Source organism: Oncorhynchus masou, chromosome 1, assembly GCF_036934945.1.
Source record: "Oncorhynchus masou masou isolate Uvic2021 chromosome 1, UVic_Omas_1.1, whole genome shotgun sequence".
NCBI classification, from domain to species: Eukaryota; Metazoa; Chordata; class Actinopteri; order Salmoniformes; family Salmonidae; genus Oncorhynchus; species Oncorhynchus masou.
Window position 1 is genome coordinate 12,238,161 of NC_088212.1, and position 18,847 is coordinate 12,257,007.

The 18,847-nt window shown below is 49.2% G+C and overlaps 1 protein-coding gene across 2 annotated transcripts in view; it reads right to left on the reverse strand.

Annotated features, from left to right (window-relative positions):
- Window positions 1–3,229: 3,229 nt before the first annotated feature.
- Window positions 3,230–18,847, reverse strand: part of LOC135515759 (serine-rich coiled-coil domain-containing protein 1-like) — a 114,162-nt gene continuing 98,544 nt past the window's right edge. The window contains exon 10 of one of the 2 annotated variants that reach the window (XM_064939512.1): window positions 3,230–4,866. In XM_064939512.1, the coding sequence (XP_064795584.1) occupies window positions 4,315–4,866 (552 nt within the window). In that variant the 3' untranslated portion in view covers window positions 3,230–4,314. The remainder of the gene's footprint in view (window positions 4,867–18,847) is intronic. The other variant, XM_064939590.1, reaches the window with a different exon arrangement.

Genomic DNA, 18,847 nt, shown 5'->3' on the forward strand with positions numbered 1-18,847 from the left:
AAATGAGAACGTGTTCTCAGTTAACTTACCTGGTAAAATAACGGATAAAATTACAAATTGTAAACCGTAACATATCAAACAAAATGGGTAATGGACATCCACAAACTAATACATATACTAAATGGGAGTGTCTCGGATTTATGCACAGAATAATACGAAAATGTTCTGAGAGCAGGTGTTCTTTATGCTTTGTACACTCAGTGCATGTTGACAATATGAATGTAAATGTTGATAAATTGCCAGACAAACCTCGGCCACGTTCAGCAGTAAAACGTTGTCAAGCTTTGCAGATAGAAATGTAGTATGTGAGGAAAAACATGCCTCCGACAGGAATCACATCGGTTATTTCATGGCATTATTATCTGCAACATTGAACAAAGCTTGTCCACTGAACGTAGCCCTTGAGGCAGCAGCGTGACTTGTTGCTCGTTGGTGGTATGCTTCACTGTATCAACACGTATCAACAGTGTATTCACTGGTTGAGTCGTTTAATGAGGGTCTCCTCCTCCACTTCACTCTCAACGCCAGTAGCTATCTCGAGAGCTAATGGAGGGTGTCTGCAGCTCTAATGAATAGGGGAGAGCAGCCAACCCTGCGGGATAAAGCCATCCAAACATAATTAGCGATAACCCAACACCCAAACGAAAGAAACTCTAGTAGATTGGTTCAATGTCACCAAAGTCAACAGCACCGCACGCCGAGCATCTCTTCTCATTTTTTTTAGCAGTAAATAATACAGAGTGAAAATAATTTATTAAAACAACTATTGTGGTGGAGAGACCACTTGACATAGTATTTTTTTGTTTGTTTTGGTTCTCTCATTTCTCTACATTGTGAACCCTGTAAAATGTTTTTAAAAAATAACCTTAAAATCGACTTACATGAATATTAACAGGGCTTATCTATGTACAATATACAGGATATAACATCATGTCACCAGTGTGTAAATACAGTCACGTTCTTCATCAAACACTCTAAATAATAAGTCCTTGTTATCCAATATGAGAGCTAACAGTCAACGAAGTGTCCTGGACTTTGTTGTCAGTTAAGAAACATACATTACTGAGACTCTTGTGATGCTCTGTCCACTACAAGAGAAACGATCATTGTAAATCAGTTGTGTACACATTTGTTCAGAACTCAAAACCTCAACTTTGTCCTTAAACCTTGAGCTCCCCTTTCTATTCCCGATCCTTGTCCTGAGAGCAGTATGTTGATCTATTCCAAAGTTGCAATAATTAAAGCTGAACCCCCCCCCCCCTCCCTCCCAACTTGTAAACCATACATGGAATGTTCCAGAATTATTACAGTTCATATTAAACACATAGTGGAATCAGGCGCAAACACTGTAGAGACCTAGGCTGGCTGGCTGGCTGTGGGGAGATACAGACTGGGAGGCTTGGTGGTTGGCTGGGGGGAGATACAGACTGGGAGGCTTGGTGGTTGGCTGGGGGGAGATACAGACTGGGAGGCTTGGGGGTTGGCTGGGGGGAGATACAGACTGGGAGGCTTGGTGGTTGGCTGGGGGGAGATACAGACTGGGAGGCTTGGGGGTTGGCTGGGGGGAGATACAGACTGGGAGGCTTGGGGGTTGGCTGGGTGGAGATACAGACTGGGAGGCTTGGGGGTTGGCTGGGGGAGATACAGACGGGGAGGCCCGGGGGTTGGCTGTGGAGATACAGGCTGGTGGTCTAGCTGGGGGGATACCGGCTGGAGGGCTGGCTGGGGAGGCTGGTGGGGATACCGGCTGGAGGGCTGGCTGTGGGGATACCGGCTGGAGGGCTGGCTGTGGGGATACCGGCTGGAGGGCTGGCTGTGGGGATACCGGCTGGAGGGCTGGCTGTGGGGATACCGGCTGGAGGGCTGGCTGTGGGGATACCGGCTGGAGGGCTGGCTGTGGGGATACCGGCTGGAGGGCTGGCTGTGGGGATACCGGCTGGAGGGCTGGCTGTGGGGATACCGGCTGGAGGGCTGGCTGTGGGGATACCGGCTGGAGGGCTGGCTGTGGGGATACCGGCTGGAGGGCTGGCTGTGTTTGGCAGAAAGTCACCGTTGGTAAAAGCAGCTGGCTGCTTCCACTAGCCCAGGGGTGTCAAACTCATTCCATGAGGGAAGAGTATCTGCAGGTATTTGTTTTTTCTTTTCAATTAAGCCGTAGACATCCAGCTGAGGGGAGTTCCTTACTAATTAGTGACCTTAATTCATCAATCAAATACAAGGGTGGAGTGAAAACTCGCAGACACACGGCCCTCTGTGGAATGAGTTTGACACCTGTTGTACAAGCCCATCATTGTCGTCATGGGATACAGTGAGCCCCGCTAAACACAGGATAGAGAGCACTGAAGACATTACCTCCTCCAAGCCGCTCTCTCTTTCACTCTCTCTAGGTGTGACAATGCTGGGCTAGTTTAAGTAGGCTGAGAGGGAGAGAGAAAGAGGAGAGAGAGGTAGAGGGAGAGAGAAAGAGGAGAGAGAGGTAGAGGGAGAGAGAAAGAGGAGAGAGAGGGAGCGGGAGAGAGAAAGTGGAGCAGTAATCCTGAGGGAGAAGAGATGGACCGGGGGAGAGTAAAGCTGCATTTCTTCAAGATGTCCTTCACCTCAATGAGTCCTTGCTTCTGATCCAACTAGACCCGACTCCAACTAGACCACTTTCTGCTGTTTCCAAAGAGAACAGACACCAAACACAGTCTCCCAGCAGCCTCTATACTGTACACCACTATGTACTGTAGCGTTGAGTCTAGTTGCATGGCAGTTTCATGTACATTGTTACAAAAATCATTGCGTGTCTAATTACCATTACAGCCCATTACCATTTTTTTTGTAAACCCATCTTACAGTTCAAAGACGTGCATTCTCATGTACCATCAACATTGTTATCACAATGGTGTTCTCCGAATATGAAACGCTATGCCTTGAACAAGACCTATTGCCTTAAATAAGTGACAGTACAAGGATAGGGTTCTATTCCCACACGAGACATTATACAGCCTAGAAGAGCAGGAGTGCTGATCTAGGATCAGGTAGCTCCGATAAAACATCATCTAATTCATTATTTATCTAAAAGACAAAACTGATCTGAGATCAGCACTCAGATGCTTTATGAGTACCTTCCCTGGTGAATCGTCCCAGTTTATGATATCAACATATAAAACAGTGTCAGGTGTAGACAGACATCGGTTCTTATTAAAGACACCCACTTTCACTGTACAAAAGCCCCCCCCCCCTCCCACTTAAATGTGTATATAATCTTAAAAAGCATGCAATTATTAAAAGGTTAATGAATGAAACTCCCTTAAATGGGACTGACTGTCTGTGTCAGAAATCAGAGTTGGGATCTTTGACAGGATTTGGCAAATATGAGAAGGATGTCAGTCACATTGTCAGTGCAATGAGCAGCATGGATTGGCCATTTCAGCCAAGCTGACAAAACTGTAACGTTCACATGAGTTAATTCCCTGTAGTGTTAGAGCTGAGAGGGGAGTGGAGTGTCTCCATGTTAGGGTGTAATAGCAGTGTGTGTGTGTGGGCATAAGCAGCTGGCAGCCAACGCTCATCATTTAGTGCTGATCTAAGGTGTTAGACTGACGAGTGCCATGTGAACACTGGCTGACTGACTGGCAGACTGGATGGCTGACTGGCTGACTGACTGGCAGACTGGCTGGCTGACTGGCGGGCAGACTGGCTGGCTGACTGACTGGCAGACTGGCTGGCAGACTGGCAGAGTGGCTGGCTGACTGACTGACTGGCAGACTGGCTGGCGGGCAGACTGACTGACTGGCAGACTGGCTGGCTGACTGACTGGCTGAGACTGGCTGGCTGACTGACTGGCTGGCTGACTGACTGGCAGACTGGCTGGCAGACTGGCTGGCAGACTGGCAGACTGGTGTGTGTGTGTGTGTGTTCAAGTGAGCACATCTATCAACCTTTTAATATGTCAAAGTGGTCAAATGCACAGTACCACACAGACATGTACCTTCCGAGGTTCTGTGAGTCTAGAGGTATGCTTGGATGATCGTGTAACTGTGATCTAGATGGTGGGTACAGGATAGTGTTTGTTACAGCATACTCTGCTCAGGGATGGGAAGGACTGACAGCTAGAGTTGAGATGAATGAAATGTAAGTTGATTGGAAGTTTTGAGGGTTGAGGACACCGATTGTTAGGTGAATTCCAGTGAGGACTTTCACTTCCATGATTCAGATGGTGATGTGTCCATTATATTATATGTTTTAGGGGATATGGGGAAAGTGAAATGTGTGTATGTGTGTGTGTAAGTCTGAGTGGTTGTGTGTGTGTGTGCGCACGACCCCAGTGCCTTAGCCGTCGTGTTGGGCCAGGGCCTGCAGTTCGGCAGTGTGAAGTGAGTGCTGCAGGAAGACGTTCTTGCGGCTGTACATGTGCAGGGAAAGGGGGCCTCTGGGAGGCTGGCCCAGGCGGCCCGTGAAGGAGGAAGAGGAAGATGAGGTGGAGAGAGAAGGCTGGCAAGGGATAGGTACCGGGGCTCTCTCGCTGTCTGAGGAGAGGCTGCTGCGGCAGGGACTGCCTCGGCTCTGGAGGCTAGAGCTGCTGCCCCACACCGCAGCCCCCACCGCCCGGGGGATATGGCTGGCTGGGTAGTCGATTCTCCTGAGAGCCCCTACCTCTGATGAGGTCAGAGCCCCTTCTGGTCTCCTCAGGGGTCCTGCATGGTCCCTGCCTCCCCCGGGGCCACTGGACGACAGGGTTGGGGCTGGGCAGTGGTTCTCATCACTGGAAGTGGAGAGTTCTGCCGCCATACGGCTGTATTGGTCCTCGATGAGAGACCGAGCCGGCCTTCTGTCTCTTGTGCTGGTACTGTTTTGGCTTGTTGCCTGGCTGGGATGGATGGTCTGCGAACCGAGAGAAAGAGGGAGAGAGAAAGACAAAAAACTGTAAAAATATGACACCAATATAGCTGGTTAACTGCAGGGACATTTTGACGAGGCATCGTAAGTTCCTGGAGCTTTGTCTAATTATTTCCCGACCAACTGGAACCTTGCTCTGTAAGAACCAGAACAGGAAGCAGCCTCAGTCCAACTGGAGACTTTAACCAGAACAGGAAGCAGCCTTAGTCCAACTGGAGACTTTAACCAGAACAGGAAGCAGCCTTAGTCCAACTGGAGACTAACCAGAACAGGAAGCAGCCTCAGTCCAACTGGAGACTTTAACCAGAACAGGAAGCAGCCTCAGTCCAACTGGAGACTTTAACCAGAACAGGAAGCAGCCTCAGTCCAACTGGAGACTTTAACCAGAACAGGAAGCAGCCTCAGTCCAACTGGAGACTTTAACCAGAACAGGAAGCAGCCTTAGTCCAACTGGAGACTTTAACCAGAACAGGAAGCAGCCTCCGTCTCTACAGCACACAGTGGGGAGGTGGTACACAAAGCAATGGCACCAAGGAGAGACAGCCACCTGTTCCTGGTCACACAACACTGCCTCTCTTATGCAACATGGCCATGTTTAGCAAATACTTTTATCCAAAGTGACTAACAGGACCTCTTTCTCCCCTCTCTCTCTCTCCAGATGAAATCCTGCTGACCACTGGCTGCATCCCCTCCTCCCTCCTCCAGACCATCTCTGGAGACCTTCTCCCATTCCTCACTTCCCTCATCAACTCATCCCTGACCACTGGCTGCATCCCCTCCTCCCTCCTCCAGACCATCTCTGGAGACCTTCTCCCATTCCTCACTTCCCTCATCAACTCATCCCTGACCACTGGCTGCATCCCCTCCTCCCGACCATCTCTGGAGACCTTCTCCCATTCCTCACTTCCCTCATCAACTCATCCCTGACCACTGGCTGAATCCCCTCTGACTTTAAAAATGGCCCTAGTCGCTCCCCTCCTCAAGAACACTTGACCCTCGTATGTCAAAAACTACAGACCTGTATCCCTTCTTTCTTTTCTTTCAAAAACACTTGAGTGTGAGGTCTCTGACTAACTCTCTCCCTATCTCTCTCAGAACAATCTTCTTGACCCTAACCAGTCACGCTTCAAGGTGGCTCACTCAACGAAGACGGCTCTTCTCGGTGTCACGGCTACTGTCTGCACTGCCAAAGCTGACTCTCTCTCCTGTTTTCATTCTCCTAGATGGATCTGCTGCCTTGGACACCCTGAACCACCATTCCCCCTTCTGACACCCAGCCTGGCAGATACCTCAGCTTGGATGTCGGCCCACCACCTCAAGCTGAACCTCAACAAGACGGAGCTGCTCTTCAGATTCTACGTCAAATGTTTGACTAACTAAACACAATCTGAGTAGACGGGAGGTTACATAGGAAATTAACCGAGTCGACAGCCCAAAAAGTAAAGCAATTTCCTTACCGTGTTTGATACAAATCTACTCTGAGCAGGGGAATCTAATTACAAGGAGCAAAGCATATGCAATAACTTGAGGTGTAAATGGGAATTGAATGTAATATCACCGTGTTATTCCATCACAGAGGAAAACAGATGGAGACAGAAAGGGCCTATTGGGAAGGAGGAACAGAGTGCTAACGCGTCATGTCTGATCCCAATTAGTATGTGTATTTATTAGGGATCCCCATTAGCTACTCTTCCTGGGGTCCAAACACATACCACCAACAAATCTAAATAAAACAATCCATCATAGAACATTATTACTCCACTAGATATCTACAATACAACAGCTATAACGCCACCATACACCAATATTATAATGTACGTGTGTGTGTTCCTGTCTGCCATTTCACAGTCTGCGTTGTTCAATAAGTTGGAGTTTTACCTGCTTGTATTAGTTACTTGATGGGGACTAGAGTTCCATCATTACTTAAGCAGAAATAACACTATCATCCCATCAACACATTAAATGGACACAGTAGTAAAACCAGAAGAACACTGAGCTTTTCAAAATAATCACTTGTGTGTGTGTATATATATATATATATATATACATACAGTGCCTTGCGAAAGTATTCGGCCCCCTTGAACTTTGCGACCTTTTTCCACATTTCAGGCTTCAAACATAAAGATATAAAACTGTATTTTTTTGTGAAGAATCAACAACAAGTGGGACACAATCATGAAGTGGAACGACATTTATTGGATATTTCAAACTTTTTTAACAAATCAAAAACTGAAAAAATTGGGCGTGCAAAATTATTCAGCCCCCCTAAGTTAATACTTTGTAGCGCCACCTTTTGCTGCGATTACAGCTGTAAGTCGCTTGGGGTATGTCTCTATCAGTTTTGCACATCGAGAGACTGACATTTTTTCCCATTCCTCCTTGCAAAACAGCTCGAGCTCAGTGAGGTTGGATATATACTTCCTTCAGATATCCCGAGACCTGTGAACTGACATTGAAAGAATAAATTCTGTTGAGTAAAAAGCAGTGTGTGTGTCTGCGTGTGCTGAGAGTTCTCCAGTCGTGTTGACGGAACAGGGCTGGTAGAGAGATGGGAGGAGCTCTGGTGTAGCCAAGGACAAGGGGGGGGGTTGATTTACAAGCTCTGGTGTCCTCTCAAGTATACACTCTGTGGCAACTGGCCTGCCTCGGTCGGCAAAACACACACAATAGTAAAACAGAGTGATTTAAAAGGAAAGCTTCTGCAGTCCCGGTCTTTATTGGGCTGTGAAGAAACACAGCAAGTTGCTAATGGCAGAGTTTTGTTAAAAGCCTTCCAGCTGATTATATGCACAAGTGGAGACGCAACACCATTTCATCACTTTTTTCTCCCCGAGGAAAATATCACAGCGAAGCTGCTTTGTTCTCTATCCAGTTGCACACTGAACACAGTGAGTCGGTAGAGTCTGATTCACACTGAAGACAGTGAGTCAGTAGAGTCTGATTCACACTGAACACAGTGAGTCAGTAGAGTCTGATTCACACTGAACACAGTGAGTCAGTAGAGTCTGATTCACACTGAACACAGTGAGTCAGTAGAGTCTGAATCACACTGAACACAGTGAGTCAGTAGAGACCGTACAGTCTGATTCACACTGAACACAGTGAGTCAGTAGAGACAGTACAGTCTGATACAAATGCTACAGTCCAGCTGAGCACAGCAGTCATTCATTCATGTGTTGCTAAAATTTGCCATCTGAAGACAGACTGCTAGTGCATTGGGAAACTCCATATGAGTCACAAATGTCTGCGACAAGGAGCAAAAACATGCTCTCTGTCTCTCACGCTCTCTCGCTCTAAAAACAAAATGGAAGGAAGTGAACAGCCCTTCTCCACCCACAACTAAATGCAGTTTGTTTTTCTGCTTCATTGTGTTGAATTGACAAACTCTAAACATTGTATGAAAAGACTGTCATTGAGGGCTTGGGCTTTTTGTCGTGCCTGCCTCTCGGTAATGTACGATTCCTCGCAGAGCCAGTTGAGGTACAATCAGAGTCCTCTCGTGGTGATTACGCAATCAGATCAGATCTCAATTTTTGTTTCAAACTTAATGGCGATTCATGATATACAGTGCATTCGGAAAGTATTCAAACCCTTCAACATTTTCAGCTATTTTCAGGTCTCTCCAGAGATGTTCAATCGGGTTCAAGTTTGGGCTCTGGCTGGGCCACTCAAGGACATTCAGAGACTTGTCCCGAAGCCACTCCTGCATTGTCTTGGCTGTGTGCTTAGGGTTGTTGTCCTGTTAGAAGGTGAACCATTTCCCCAGTCTGAGGTCCTGAGTGCTCTGGAGCAGGTTTTCATCAAGGATCACTCTGTACTTTGCTCTGTTCATCTTTCCCTCGATCCTGACTAGTTTCCCAGTCCCTGCCACCACCATGCTTCACCATAGGGATGGTACTGGCAAGGTGATAGAGCGGTGCCTGGTTTCCTCCAGATGTGATGCTCGGCATTCAGGCCAAAGAGTTCAATCTTGGTTTCATCAGACCAGAGAATATTTTTGGGGGTCGGAGACTGCCTTTTTGAAAACTCCAAGCGGGCTGTCATGTGCCTTTTCCTGATTCGTGACTTCCGTCTGGACACTCTTTCTGATTGGTGGAGTGCTGCAGAGATGGTTGTACTTCTGGAAGGTTATCCTGCCTCCACAGAGGAACTGGAGCTGTGTCAGAGTAACCATCGAGTTCTTGGTTACCTAACTGACCAAGGCCCTTCTCCCCTGATTTCTCAGTTTGGCTGAGAGTCTTGGTGGTTCCAAACTTCTTCAATTTAAGAATGATGGAGGCCACTGTTTTCTTGGGGACCTTCAATGCGGCAGAAATGGTTTGGTACTCTTCCCAAGATCTGTGCCTCAACACAATCCTGTCTCTGAACTCTACGGACAATTCCTTCAACTTCATGGCTTGGTTTTTGCTCTGACATGCACTGTCAACTGTGGGACCTTGTATAGACAGATGACTGCCTTTTCAAATAATGTCCAATCAATTGAATGTACCACAGGTGGACTCTAATCAAGTTGTAGAAACATCTCAAGGATGATCAATGGAAACAGGATGCATCTGAGCTCAATTTCGAGTCACATAGCAAAGGGACTGAATACTTATGTACCGTGGTAAATAAGGCATTTCTGTTTTTATTTTTAATACATTTGCCAACATTTCTAATAACCTGTTTTCGCTTTATCGTAGCGGGGAATTGTGTGAAGATTTATGAGAAAAATCAATTAAATTCACTCCAGAAAAAGGCTCAATGTAACAAAATATGGAAAAAGTTTAGGGATCTGAATAAATAATAAATAAATAAAATCTCTAAATAAGCGGTGTTCAGTTAAAGGTCAAATACACCGCATTTCAAACAGTCAGCAACAATCAAATTCATTCAGGGCATGTGAAGTATAAGCCTTCCACAACAATAAGGCCCACCATTTTAATTTCACCTTTATTTAACCAGGTAGGCTAGTTGAGAACAAGTTCTCATTTACAACTGCGACCTGGCCAAGATAAAGCAAAGCAGTGTGAACAGACAGCAACACAGAGTTGTGTCATAATTAATTTGATCAAAATAGTTTAACCTGCTTTCTATGAAAATGCCATTTTTTGTTACAAATTTAACCAGAACCATGTATAATGTACATTCACTAATAAATGACTGAGTTATTGTAGCAGGCTTTGGGCTATAGGAAATAACACTGGTCTCATCAACCATCTCTCAAGCCCACGTGCTAGCCATTAGCCAGCTCATCTTTATATTTCTAGTGTAGCCAACTTGGATCTATTTGCTACAGTAGCTGACAAGGTTGAACAGTTGAATACTTATGCACACACCCTTGTCTGTCTGTCTTCAGCGGTTTGAACAGCATGTTAGCCTTTCCACTTTGTTCAGATGTTGAAATCAAGTGGCCTACATGATTTCTCAGAATGAGAACAAGTTGCCAATTCCTTATATAAAATGGTGTTTTATGGATATATATATATAAAACACAGACTAGACAGCTAGTATAACAGTCTTTGGCTGAAATGCTGCTAGTGGTACGTAGTACCCCAATGCTGCGCGTGACAAACTGGGCATTTGTGTTCCGGAAGCAATGTTTACTCTGGTTTTAGTAGTGTCTTTTCTGCACGCAATTTGAGTAGTTGAGACATACAAAAGGTCTTGTTAGAAAAGTGAACTTCTCCTTTATTACAGTAAAATAAATGCCTCAACGTGTTTCGGTGTCCATATGACCAATTCTGTTGGACCAAACCTCAAATGCAAATAGCGAGTTGAAACCGCTCGTCAGAGAGGAATATGTGATCTTTCAACTTGGTTGGCGTGAGAGGCAGGGGAAGGGGCTTGGTGTGTAAACCATAGAGGAAGAGGCAAAGCGATAGGTTTAACTCTCGCTAAAATCAGTCCAAAATAAGGCCATTGCGTTTCTATAGGCTTATTTTGAACCGAAGCTTGTCGCCTGCTTTCCTGTCTTTGGAACAGCAAATCCCAATGTTAGGGAGGAGACGTGCATCTCTTCATTATATACACATCTCTGGTGTAAATGGGAAGGTGTACACAGCAAAGGAGGGAAGGAGACGAGACCATAAATATAACATGGAATATCACGAAAAAACACATTTGAATTAATAAAATTAATTCGATATAGACCCAGCCCCAAGACCCAGCCCTCAGACCCAGCCCTCAGACCCAGCCCCCAGACCCAGCCCCCAGACCCAGCCCTCAGACCCAGCCCTCAGACCCAGCCCTCAGACCCAGCCCTCAGACCGCCCCGAGCCAGGCTACTTAATGAGCTTTAGGCAAACTAGTCTGGCAGCACATCACCACCATGCGCCAACCACCCACTCCATTCCCCTGCAAACAGCCCAGTACAAAGCCCTGCACACAGCCCAGTACAAAGCCCTGCACACAGCCCAGTACAAATTGCCCTGCACACAGCCCAGTACAAATTGCCCTGCACACAGCCCAGTACAAAGCCCTGCACACAGCCCAGTACAAATTGCCCAGCACACAGCCCAGTACAAATTGCCCAGCACACAGCCCAGTACAAATTGCCCAGCACACAGCCCAGTACAAATTGCCCAGCACACAGCCCAGTACAAATTGCCCAGCACACAGCCCAGTGCAAAGCCCTGCACACAGCCCAGTGCAAAGCCCTGCACACAGCCCAGTGCAAAGCCCTGCACACAGCCCAGTGCAAAGCCCTGCACACAGCCCAGTGCAAAGCCCTGCACACAGCCCAGTACAAATTGCCCAGCACACAGCCCAGTGCAAAGCCCTGCACACAGCCCAGTGCAAAGCCCTGCACACAGCCCAGTGCAAAGCCCAGTGCAAAGCACACAGCCCAGTGCAAAGCCCTGCACACAGCCCAGTACAAATTGCCCAGCACACAGCCCAGTGCAAAGCCCTGCACACAGCCCAGTGCAAAGCCCTGCACACAGCCCAGTGCAAAGCCCTGCACACAGCCCAGTGCAAAGCCCTGCACACAGCCCAGTGCAAAGCCCTGCACACAGCCCAGTGCAAATTGCCCAGTACACAGAAATCCGAAATCAAAATGGGAGATCACAACAAAGAGAGAGGCTGTGAAGAGGTACAGAGGGAAAAACGAGAGAGAGAGAATTGGCTGGAAGTGGGAGTACACAAGGCTGGTAACACAATGATGAGGGCTGATGGAGCGCAGAGTTGATGGGAGGCAGAGCTCCATGCACATCAAAGCTACCCGGCGCCTACTGCTACTGCAGCCCCCCTCACGCAACTGTCAGCTCTGCAGCAGATAAGATGCTTTACTGGGCCCGTCTTGTTCTCCCTGACAGCACAAGACCTGGATAAACAATAAGGAAAATATATATCAAGAGGGGGAAAAGGAGGCGATGAGAAGAGAAGCAGCTGATAAATTGAGTTTGCATCAGATAGTATCTCAGATGTCTATAGAGGCTGATAATGTTGTAGCTACCAGCGTGTCACATCCTGAAAGCAGCTGCCATGCGTGACTGCACTCTATTCCTGCTCAAAAACAGCCCGAGAGAGGAGAGATGGAGTGCAGCTCGCTAGCTTGCCAATCAGGTGTCAAAAAAGACTGGACTGGAAGTACAATGCACACCACAGTGTGTCGACAAGAGTTCCAACAAAACACATTGTACTGTGCACGCACACAGTCTCTGTCTCTCACACGCACGCACGCACACGCACACACACACACACACACACACACACACACACACACACACACACACACACGTATACGCAAGCATGCACACGCACACAATAGAGTACTAGACCATGCAACAGTAAGCCTATATATTATGATTTAGACTGAAGACAGAAATAAGCTGAATAAACACAAACGATAATAAAAGACCATGTTGTAAAAGGCCACGGGGATGGTTTGTGAGACAGTAGCTCTGGTCCAGGGAACTATACAGTAGCTCCATCCTCTACTAGAAGAAGTTTGTAGATGAACACACTAAACGCCCTGGACCAGAGCTATGAGAACAGTAGCTCTCCTGCTCATGTCTCTTTAAACATGTTGGGGCAAACTGTCCTTCCCCAAATCATGACATGGCACTGACTGGGACTTAGGGCGGCACCCTGATCAGTGCAATGACCTACTAGGCAAACCACTAGCTGTCTGTTCTTCTGGCAGATGTGAGCCTGAAACACAACGACAAACTCCTCAGTCATCACAGTGATCACACCATCCAGACTGACATTGGGCTCTGGGGTGAAGTTGTACACTTGGTACAGATCTAAGATCAGTTTCTCCTTCCCCAATTCTAACCTTAACCATTCGTGAGGAAAATGCAAAAAACAGACCCAAGATCAACTTCACCCTACACCCTGATATTAGCAGGAAGGTTTGTTCAAGTCCACAAAGGCACCAAAGCTCCACAACATGGAAGAGTTGACATTAGAAGTACATGTGTGGTGGGGGATTGCAGAGTGAAACACTCCGAACCTCGTCACACCTGTGGCATCTTTGTGTACAGACAGAGGCTCAACGCTGTTCTTGTACCTGTGTACATGGTAGAAAGTACCAGGGTTGAAATACAGCTCCAGAATCTCATTGCTAATTCAGATATAGCCCTTAAACCAGAGGCTTTCCATAATGAGGTTTAGGAAAATTAGTTTGCAAAAGTTATTTCTCTAATTATGTTTTAATGATGTATTTTCAATCTGAATAATTTAATATTTTGTACAAAAAAAAAGACCAAGTTAGACATCACCAACCTACATTGTACAGCATAATGTCTTGCATTCTCTCTGAATGCCCCATTTTTATCTTCTGAGATTCAGCACAGACAGAATAGAACCTAACCAGATTCTCTCTGTCTTTTGTAGATGGACACAGTAGAACTGGCACACACACACACACACACACACACACACACACACACACACACACACACACACACACACACACACTGTATCCCTGACAGTAATGTATGCGAGGTAATAATAAAATGTCTAAAAACCTGGTTTTCTACTACTACTGCTAGTACTCACTCCTACAAAGGCAGAAAGACTTTGTACCAGGTTTAGGGTAATGAAGTATCTGATGGTCTACCCCAGGGTTCTTTGTACCAGGTTTAGGGTAATGAAGTATCTGATGATGGTCTACCCCAGGGTTCTTTGTACCAGGTTTAGGGTAATGAAGTATCTGATGGTCTACCCCAGGGTTCTTTGTACCAGGTTTAGGGTAATGAAGTATCTGATGATGGTCTACCCCAGGGTTCTTTGTACCAGGTTTAGGGTAATGAAGTATCTGATGATGGTCTACCCCAGGGTTCCCCAACTGGTGCCCCGTGGACCAAACCGTATACCTTCTTGCGGTGAATTTGAAGTCCCACAAATTATTTGAAAATTAAGTTCTGGCCCTTGACCATCCGCTCAAGGAAAATATTGTCCCGCAGCTGAATCTAGTTCATGATCCCTGATCTACCATATGTGCTCAAAAAGAGAGAGAGGAGAGAGAGAAAGTGAGGAGAGAAAGCGAGAGAGAGAAAGAGGACAGGGGAGAAAGAGGGGAGAGAAAGAGAGGAAAGAGAGAAAGCGAGAGAGAGAAAAAGAAAGGAGAGGAGAGAAAGAGAGGAGAGGAGAGAAAGAGAGGAGAGGAGAGAAAGCGAGAGAGAGAAAAAGAAAGGAGAGGAGAGAAAGAGAGGAGAGGAGAGAAAGAGAGGAGAGGAGAGAAAGAGAGGAGAGGAGAGAAAGAGAGAGAGAGGAGAGAAAGAGAGGAGGGGGGAGAAAGAGAGGAGAGGGGAGAAAGAGAGGAGGGGGGAGAAAGAGAGCAGAGGGGAGAAAGAGCAGAGAGAAGAAGGAGAGCAGAGAGAAAGAGAGGAGAGAGAGAGAGAAAGAGAGCAGAGAAAGAGAGGAGAGAGAGAGAGAAGAGAGGAGAGAGAAAGAGGGGAGAGAGAAAGAGAGGAGAGGAGAGGGGAGAAAGAGAGCATAGAAAGAGAGGAGAGGGGAGAAAGACAGCAGAGAGAAAGACAGCAGAGAGAGATAGAGATGAGAGAGAAAGAGAGGAGAGGGGAGAAAGACAGCAGAGAGAGATAGAGATGAGAGAGAAAGAGAGGAGAGGGGGAGAAAGACAGCAGAGAGAAAGACAGCAGAGAGAGATAGAGATGAGAGAGAAAGAGAGGAGAGGGGGAGAAAGACAGCAGAGAGAAAGACAGCAGAGAGATAGAGATGAGAGAGAAAGAGAGGAGAGGGGGAGAAAGACAGCAGAGAGAAAGACAGCAGAGAGAGATAGAGATGAGAGAGAAAGAGAGGAGAGGGGAGAAAGACAGCAGAGAGAAAGACAGCAGAGAGAGATAGAGATGAGAGAGAAAGAGAGGAGAGGGGGAGAAAGACAGCAGAGAGAAAGAAGGGAGCGACCATGTCATTCATGGGCCTCCGGAGTGAACCTGTCACATGTCATTCCTGGCCAGGCTCGTGGGAGACTGCTGCCCCGATGTACAGACGGACAGCTGCCTGTCTCATGTCTCCCTCACCTTGGGGGCCCTGACAGCAAGGGCCAGCGCCGCCCGTCTCGTGTCAGTCCCATTGAACAGCCTGAAGGGGGAGGAGGGTTGTACTGAGGCCCTCATTAATTACCCCCATTGTAACCTCTGACAGTCTGCTGAGGGAGAGGGCTCGCATCCCGCATTGAACAGCAGTTCCATAGTCCCGTCTCGGGGTACAAACACCTGCACACACACATATACACCACACGTGGACACAGCTTTGACGGCCATCTACAAGGGCATTCTGGAGACTGATATTGAGAGGGCAACAGGGCAAAGGCTGATAAATTGTAATCATAGCAGAGACAACACAGGTGATGTTTGGACATGGAGTGGAGGGCAACCGGACACAAGCAGAAAATACCCTAACGTTTAACAGATCCTACCATTCTATTGGGTAAGACTAGCGGTTAAGGCATTGGGCCAGTAAACGAAAGGTTGCTGGTTTGAATCCGGAAGCCGACTAGGTGAAAAGATCTGCTGATGTGCAAGGCACTTACTAATTGCTCCTGGAAGTAGCTCTGGATAAGACTGTCTACTAAATGTAAAAATGTAATTCTGAAAGCCAACCAATGGGCCTCCCGGTTTGTGTGCTTCTTCAACTTCATATTAGCCTGGGTACCAGTCTGTTGTGCCATCATGTTTGGCATGACGAGAAATGGGAAGGAGTGGCATGATGGCATAAACAGATTAGTAGGAGGACGCCTGGGTACCATTCTACGAATAAAAAACACCCGTTTCTGAAAACATCAAGAGTACAACACTTCAAACTGGGTCAGTCCCGTAGTTATCCGGCCTCTAAGGACATGAATCAAATCAATCAAATGTACTTATAAAGCCCTTTCTACATCAGCTGAATCCTCAAAGTGCTGTACAGAAACCCAGCCTAAAACCCCAAACAACAAGCAATGCAGATGTAGAAGCACAGTGGCTAGGAAAAACTCCCTAGAAAGGCAGGAACCTGGAGAGGAACCAGGCTCTGAGGGGTGGCCAGTCATCTTCTGGCTGTGCCAGGTGGAGATTATTACAGTACATGGCCATTTAAGGGCAGATGAAGCAAAATGTCACACAACAAGTCCTGTTTGGAGACAGAACCTCAGGTAACTTTGCTTTGAGTCTGGCACAACACACACACACACAGCGTTCTCTCAACACAACAGAAACACGTGTGTGTGTGTGTGTGTGTGTGTGTGTGTGTGTGTGTGTGTGTGTGTGTGTGTGGGCTGCCTCGCTCAGAGGACCACATGAAGATAGAACACAGCCAATTTATGCTTATCAGATTTGATGTTATCACTGAATATTCATCTGCCATATTTGTCAACAGAATATTCTTACTATGTGCCTCAAGGCTATCCGGAATGTGCAGATTCCAAAAGAATACCCTCATCAATATGCATGTTTCTCTGCTTTCATTAATGTTGCAGTAAATTGTTTCAGGGCGCCGTCTCTGCATCCACAAACTGAAATATTAAACCAGACGGGCATGTGGCAAATCTGCTATTGCTCTCCTCAGTCCAACTGGAGTAGGGTGAACAGCAGGCATAGGAGAGGAGCAGGGAGAAGAGAAGAACAGGAGCGGAGCAGAGTGGAGGGGGGAGGAGCAGAGGGGGGAGGGGAGCAGAGGGGAGGGGAGAGGAGCGGAGCAGAGCAGAGGGGAGAGGAGCAGAGGGGAGGGGGGAGGAGCAGAGGGGAGGGGAGCAGAGGGGAGAGGAGAGGAGCAGAGGGGAGGGGAGAGGAGCGGAGCAGAGCAGAGGGGAGAGGAGCAGAGCGGGGAGGGGGAGGAGCAGAGGGGGAGGAGGGAGCAGGGGGGAGGGGAGCAGAGGGGAGGGGAGCAGAGGGGAGGGGAGCAGAGGGGGGAGGGGAGCGGAGCGGAGCGGAGGGGAGAGGAGCGGAGCAGAGCAGAGGAGGAGAGCAGAGGGGGAGAGGAGCAGAGGGGGAGGAGGAGCAGAGGGGAGAGGGAGAGAGGGAGCGGAGCAGGGGAGAGGGAGCAGAGAGGAGAGGAGCAGAGGGGAGAGGAGCAGAGGGGGGGAGAGGAGCAGAGGGGGAGGAGGAGCGGAGCAGAGGGGGAGGGAGGAGCAGAGGGGGAGGAGAGGAGCGGAGGGGAGAGGAGCGGAGGGGAGCGGAGCAGAGGGGAGAGGAGCGGAGCAGAGGGGAGAGGAGCGGAGCAGAGGGAGGGGGGGGAGGAGCAGAGGGGGAGGGGGGGAGCAGAGGGGGAGGGGGGCAGAGGGGAGGGAGCAGAGGGGAGGGGGAGGAGCAGAGGGGGGGGCAGGGGAGGGGAGAGGGGGAGGGGGGGGGCAGGGGGAGGGGGGGAGCAGCAGGGGGAGGGGGAGGGAGGGGAGGGGAGCAGAGGGGGGGGGGAGCAGAGGGGAGGGGGGAGGAGGGGAGGGGGGGCAGAGGGGGGGGGAGAGGGGGGGAGAGGAGCAGAGGGGAGGGGAGGGAGCAGAGGGGGAGGAGAGGGGAGCAGAGGGAGAGGGGGGAGCAGAGGGGAGGGGGGAGGAGCAGAGGGGAGGGGAGCAGAGCAGGGGAGGGAGCAGGGGAGGGGAGGGAGAGGAGCAGAGGGGAGAGGAGCAGAGGGGAGGAGGAGCAGAGGGGAGAGGAGCGGAGGAGGGGGAGGGGGCAGAGGGGAGGGGAGCGGAGGAGCGGAGCAGAGGGGAGCGGAGCAGAGGGGGAGGGGGGGGGGAGCGGAGGGGGAGGGGGGGAGGGGGGGGGGGAGGGAGGGAGAGGGGGGGGCAGAGGGGAGGGGCAGAGGAGGGGAGGGGGCAGAGGGGAGGGGGCAGAGGGGAGGGGGAGGGAGGGGAGGGGAGCAGAGGGGGGGGAGGAGGGGGGGGGGGGGAGGGGGGGAGCGGAGCAGAGGGGGGGGAGCAGAGGGGGAGCAGAGGGGAGGGGAGCAGAGGGGAGAGGAGCGGAGCAGAGGGGAGGGGGGAGGAGGGGAGCGGAGCAGAGGGGAGAGGAGCAGAGGGGAGAGGAGCAGAGGGGAGAGGAGCAGAGGGGAGAGGAGCAGAGGGGAGCGGAGCAGAGGGGAGAGGAACAGAGGGGAGAGGAGCAGAGGGGAGAGGAGCAGGGGGAGCGGAGCAGAGCAGAGGGGAGAGGAGCAGAGGGGAGCGGAGCAGAGGGGAGCGGAGCAGAGGGGAGAGGAGCAGAGGGGAGAGGAGCGGAGCAGTTAAGTAAGAAAATATTTGCCCAAAAAAGTGACACAAAATCACACACACATATACAGGGGGTACCGGTACCGAGTCAATGTGGAGGCTATATACAGGGGGTATCGGTACCGAGTCAGTGTGGAGGCTATATACAGGGGGTAACGGTACCGAGTCAATGTGGAGGCTATATACAGGGGGTACCGGTACCGAGTCAATGTGGAGGTAATATACAGAGGGTACCGGTACCGAGTCAATGTGGAGACTATATACAGGGGGTACCGGTACAGAGTCAATGTGGAGGTAATATACAGAGGGTCCAGGTACAGAGCCAATGTCAAATAAAAT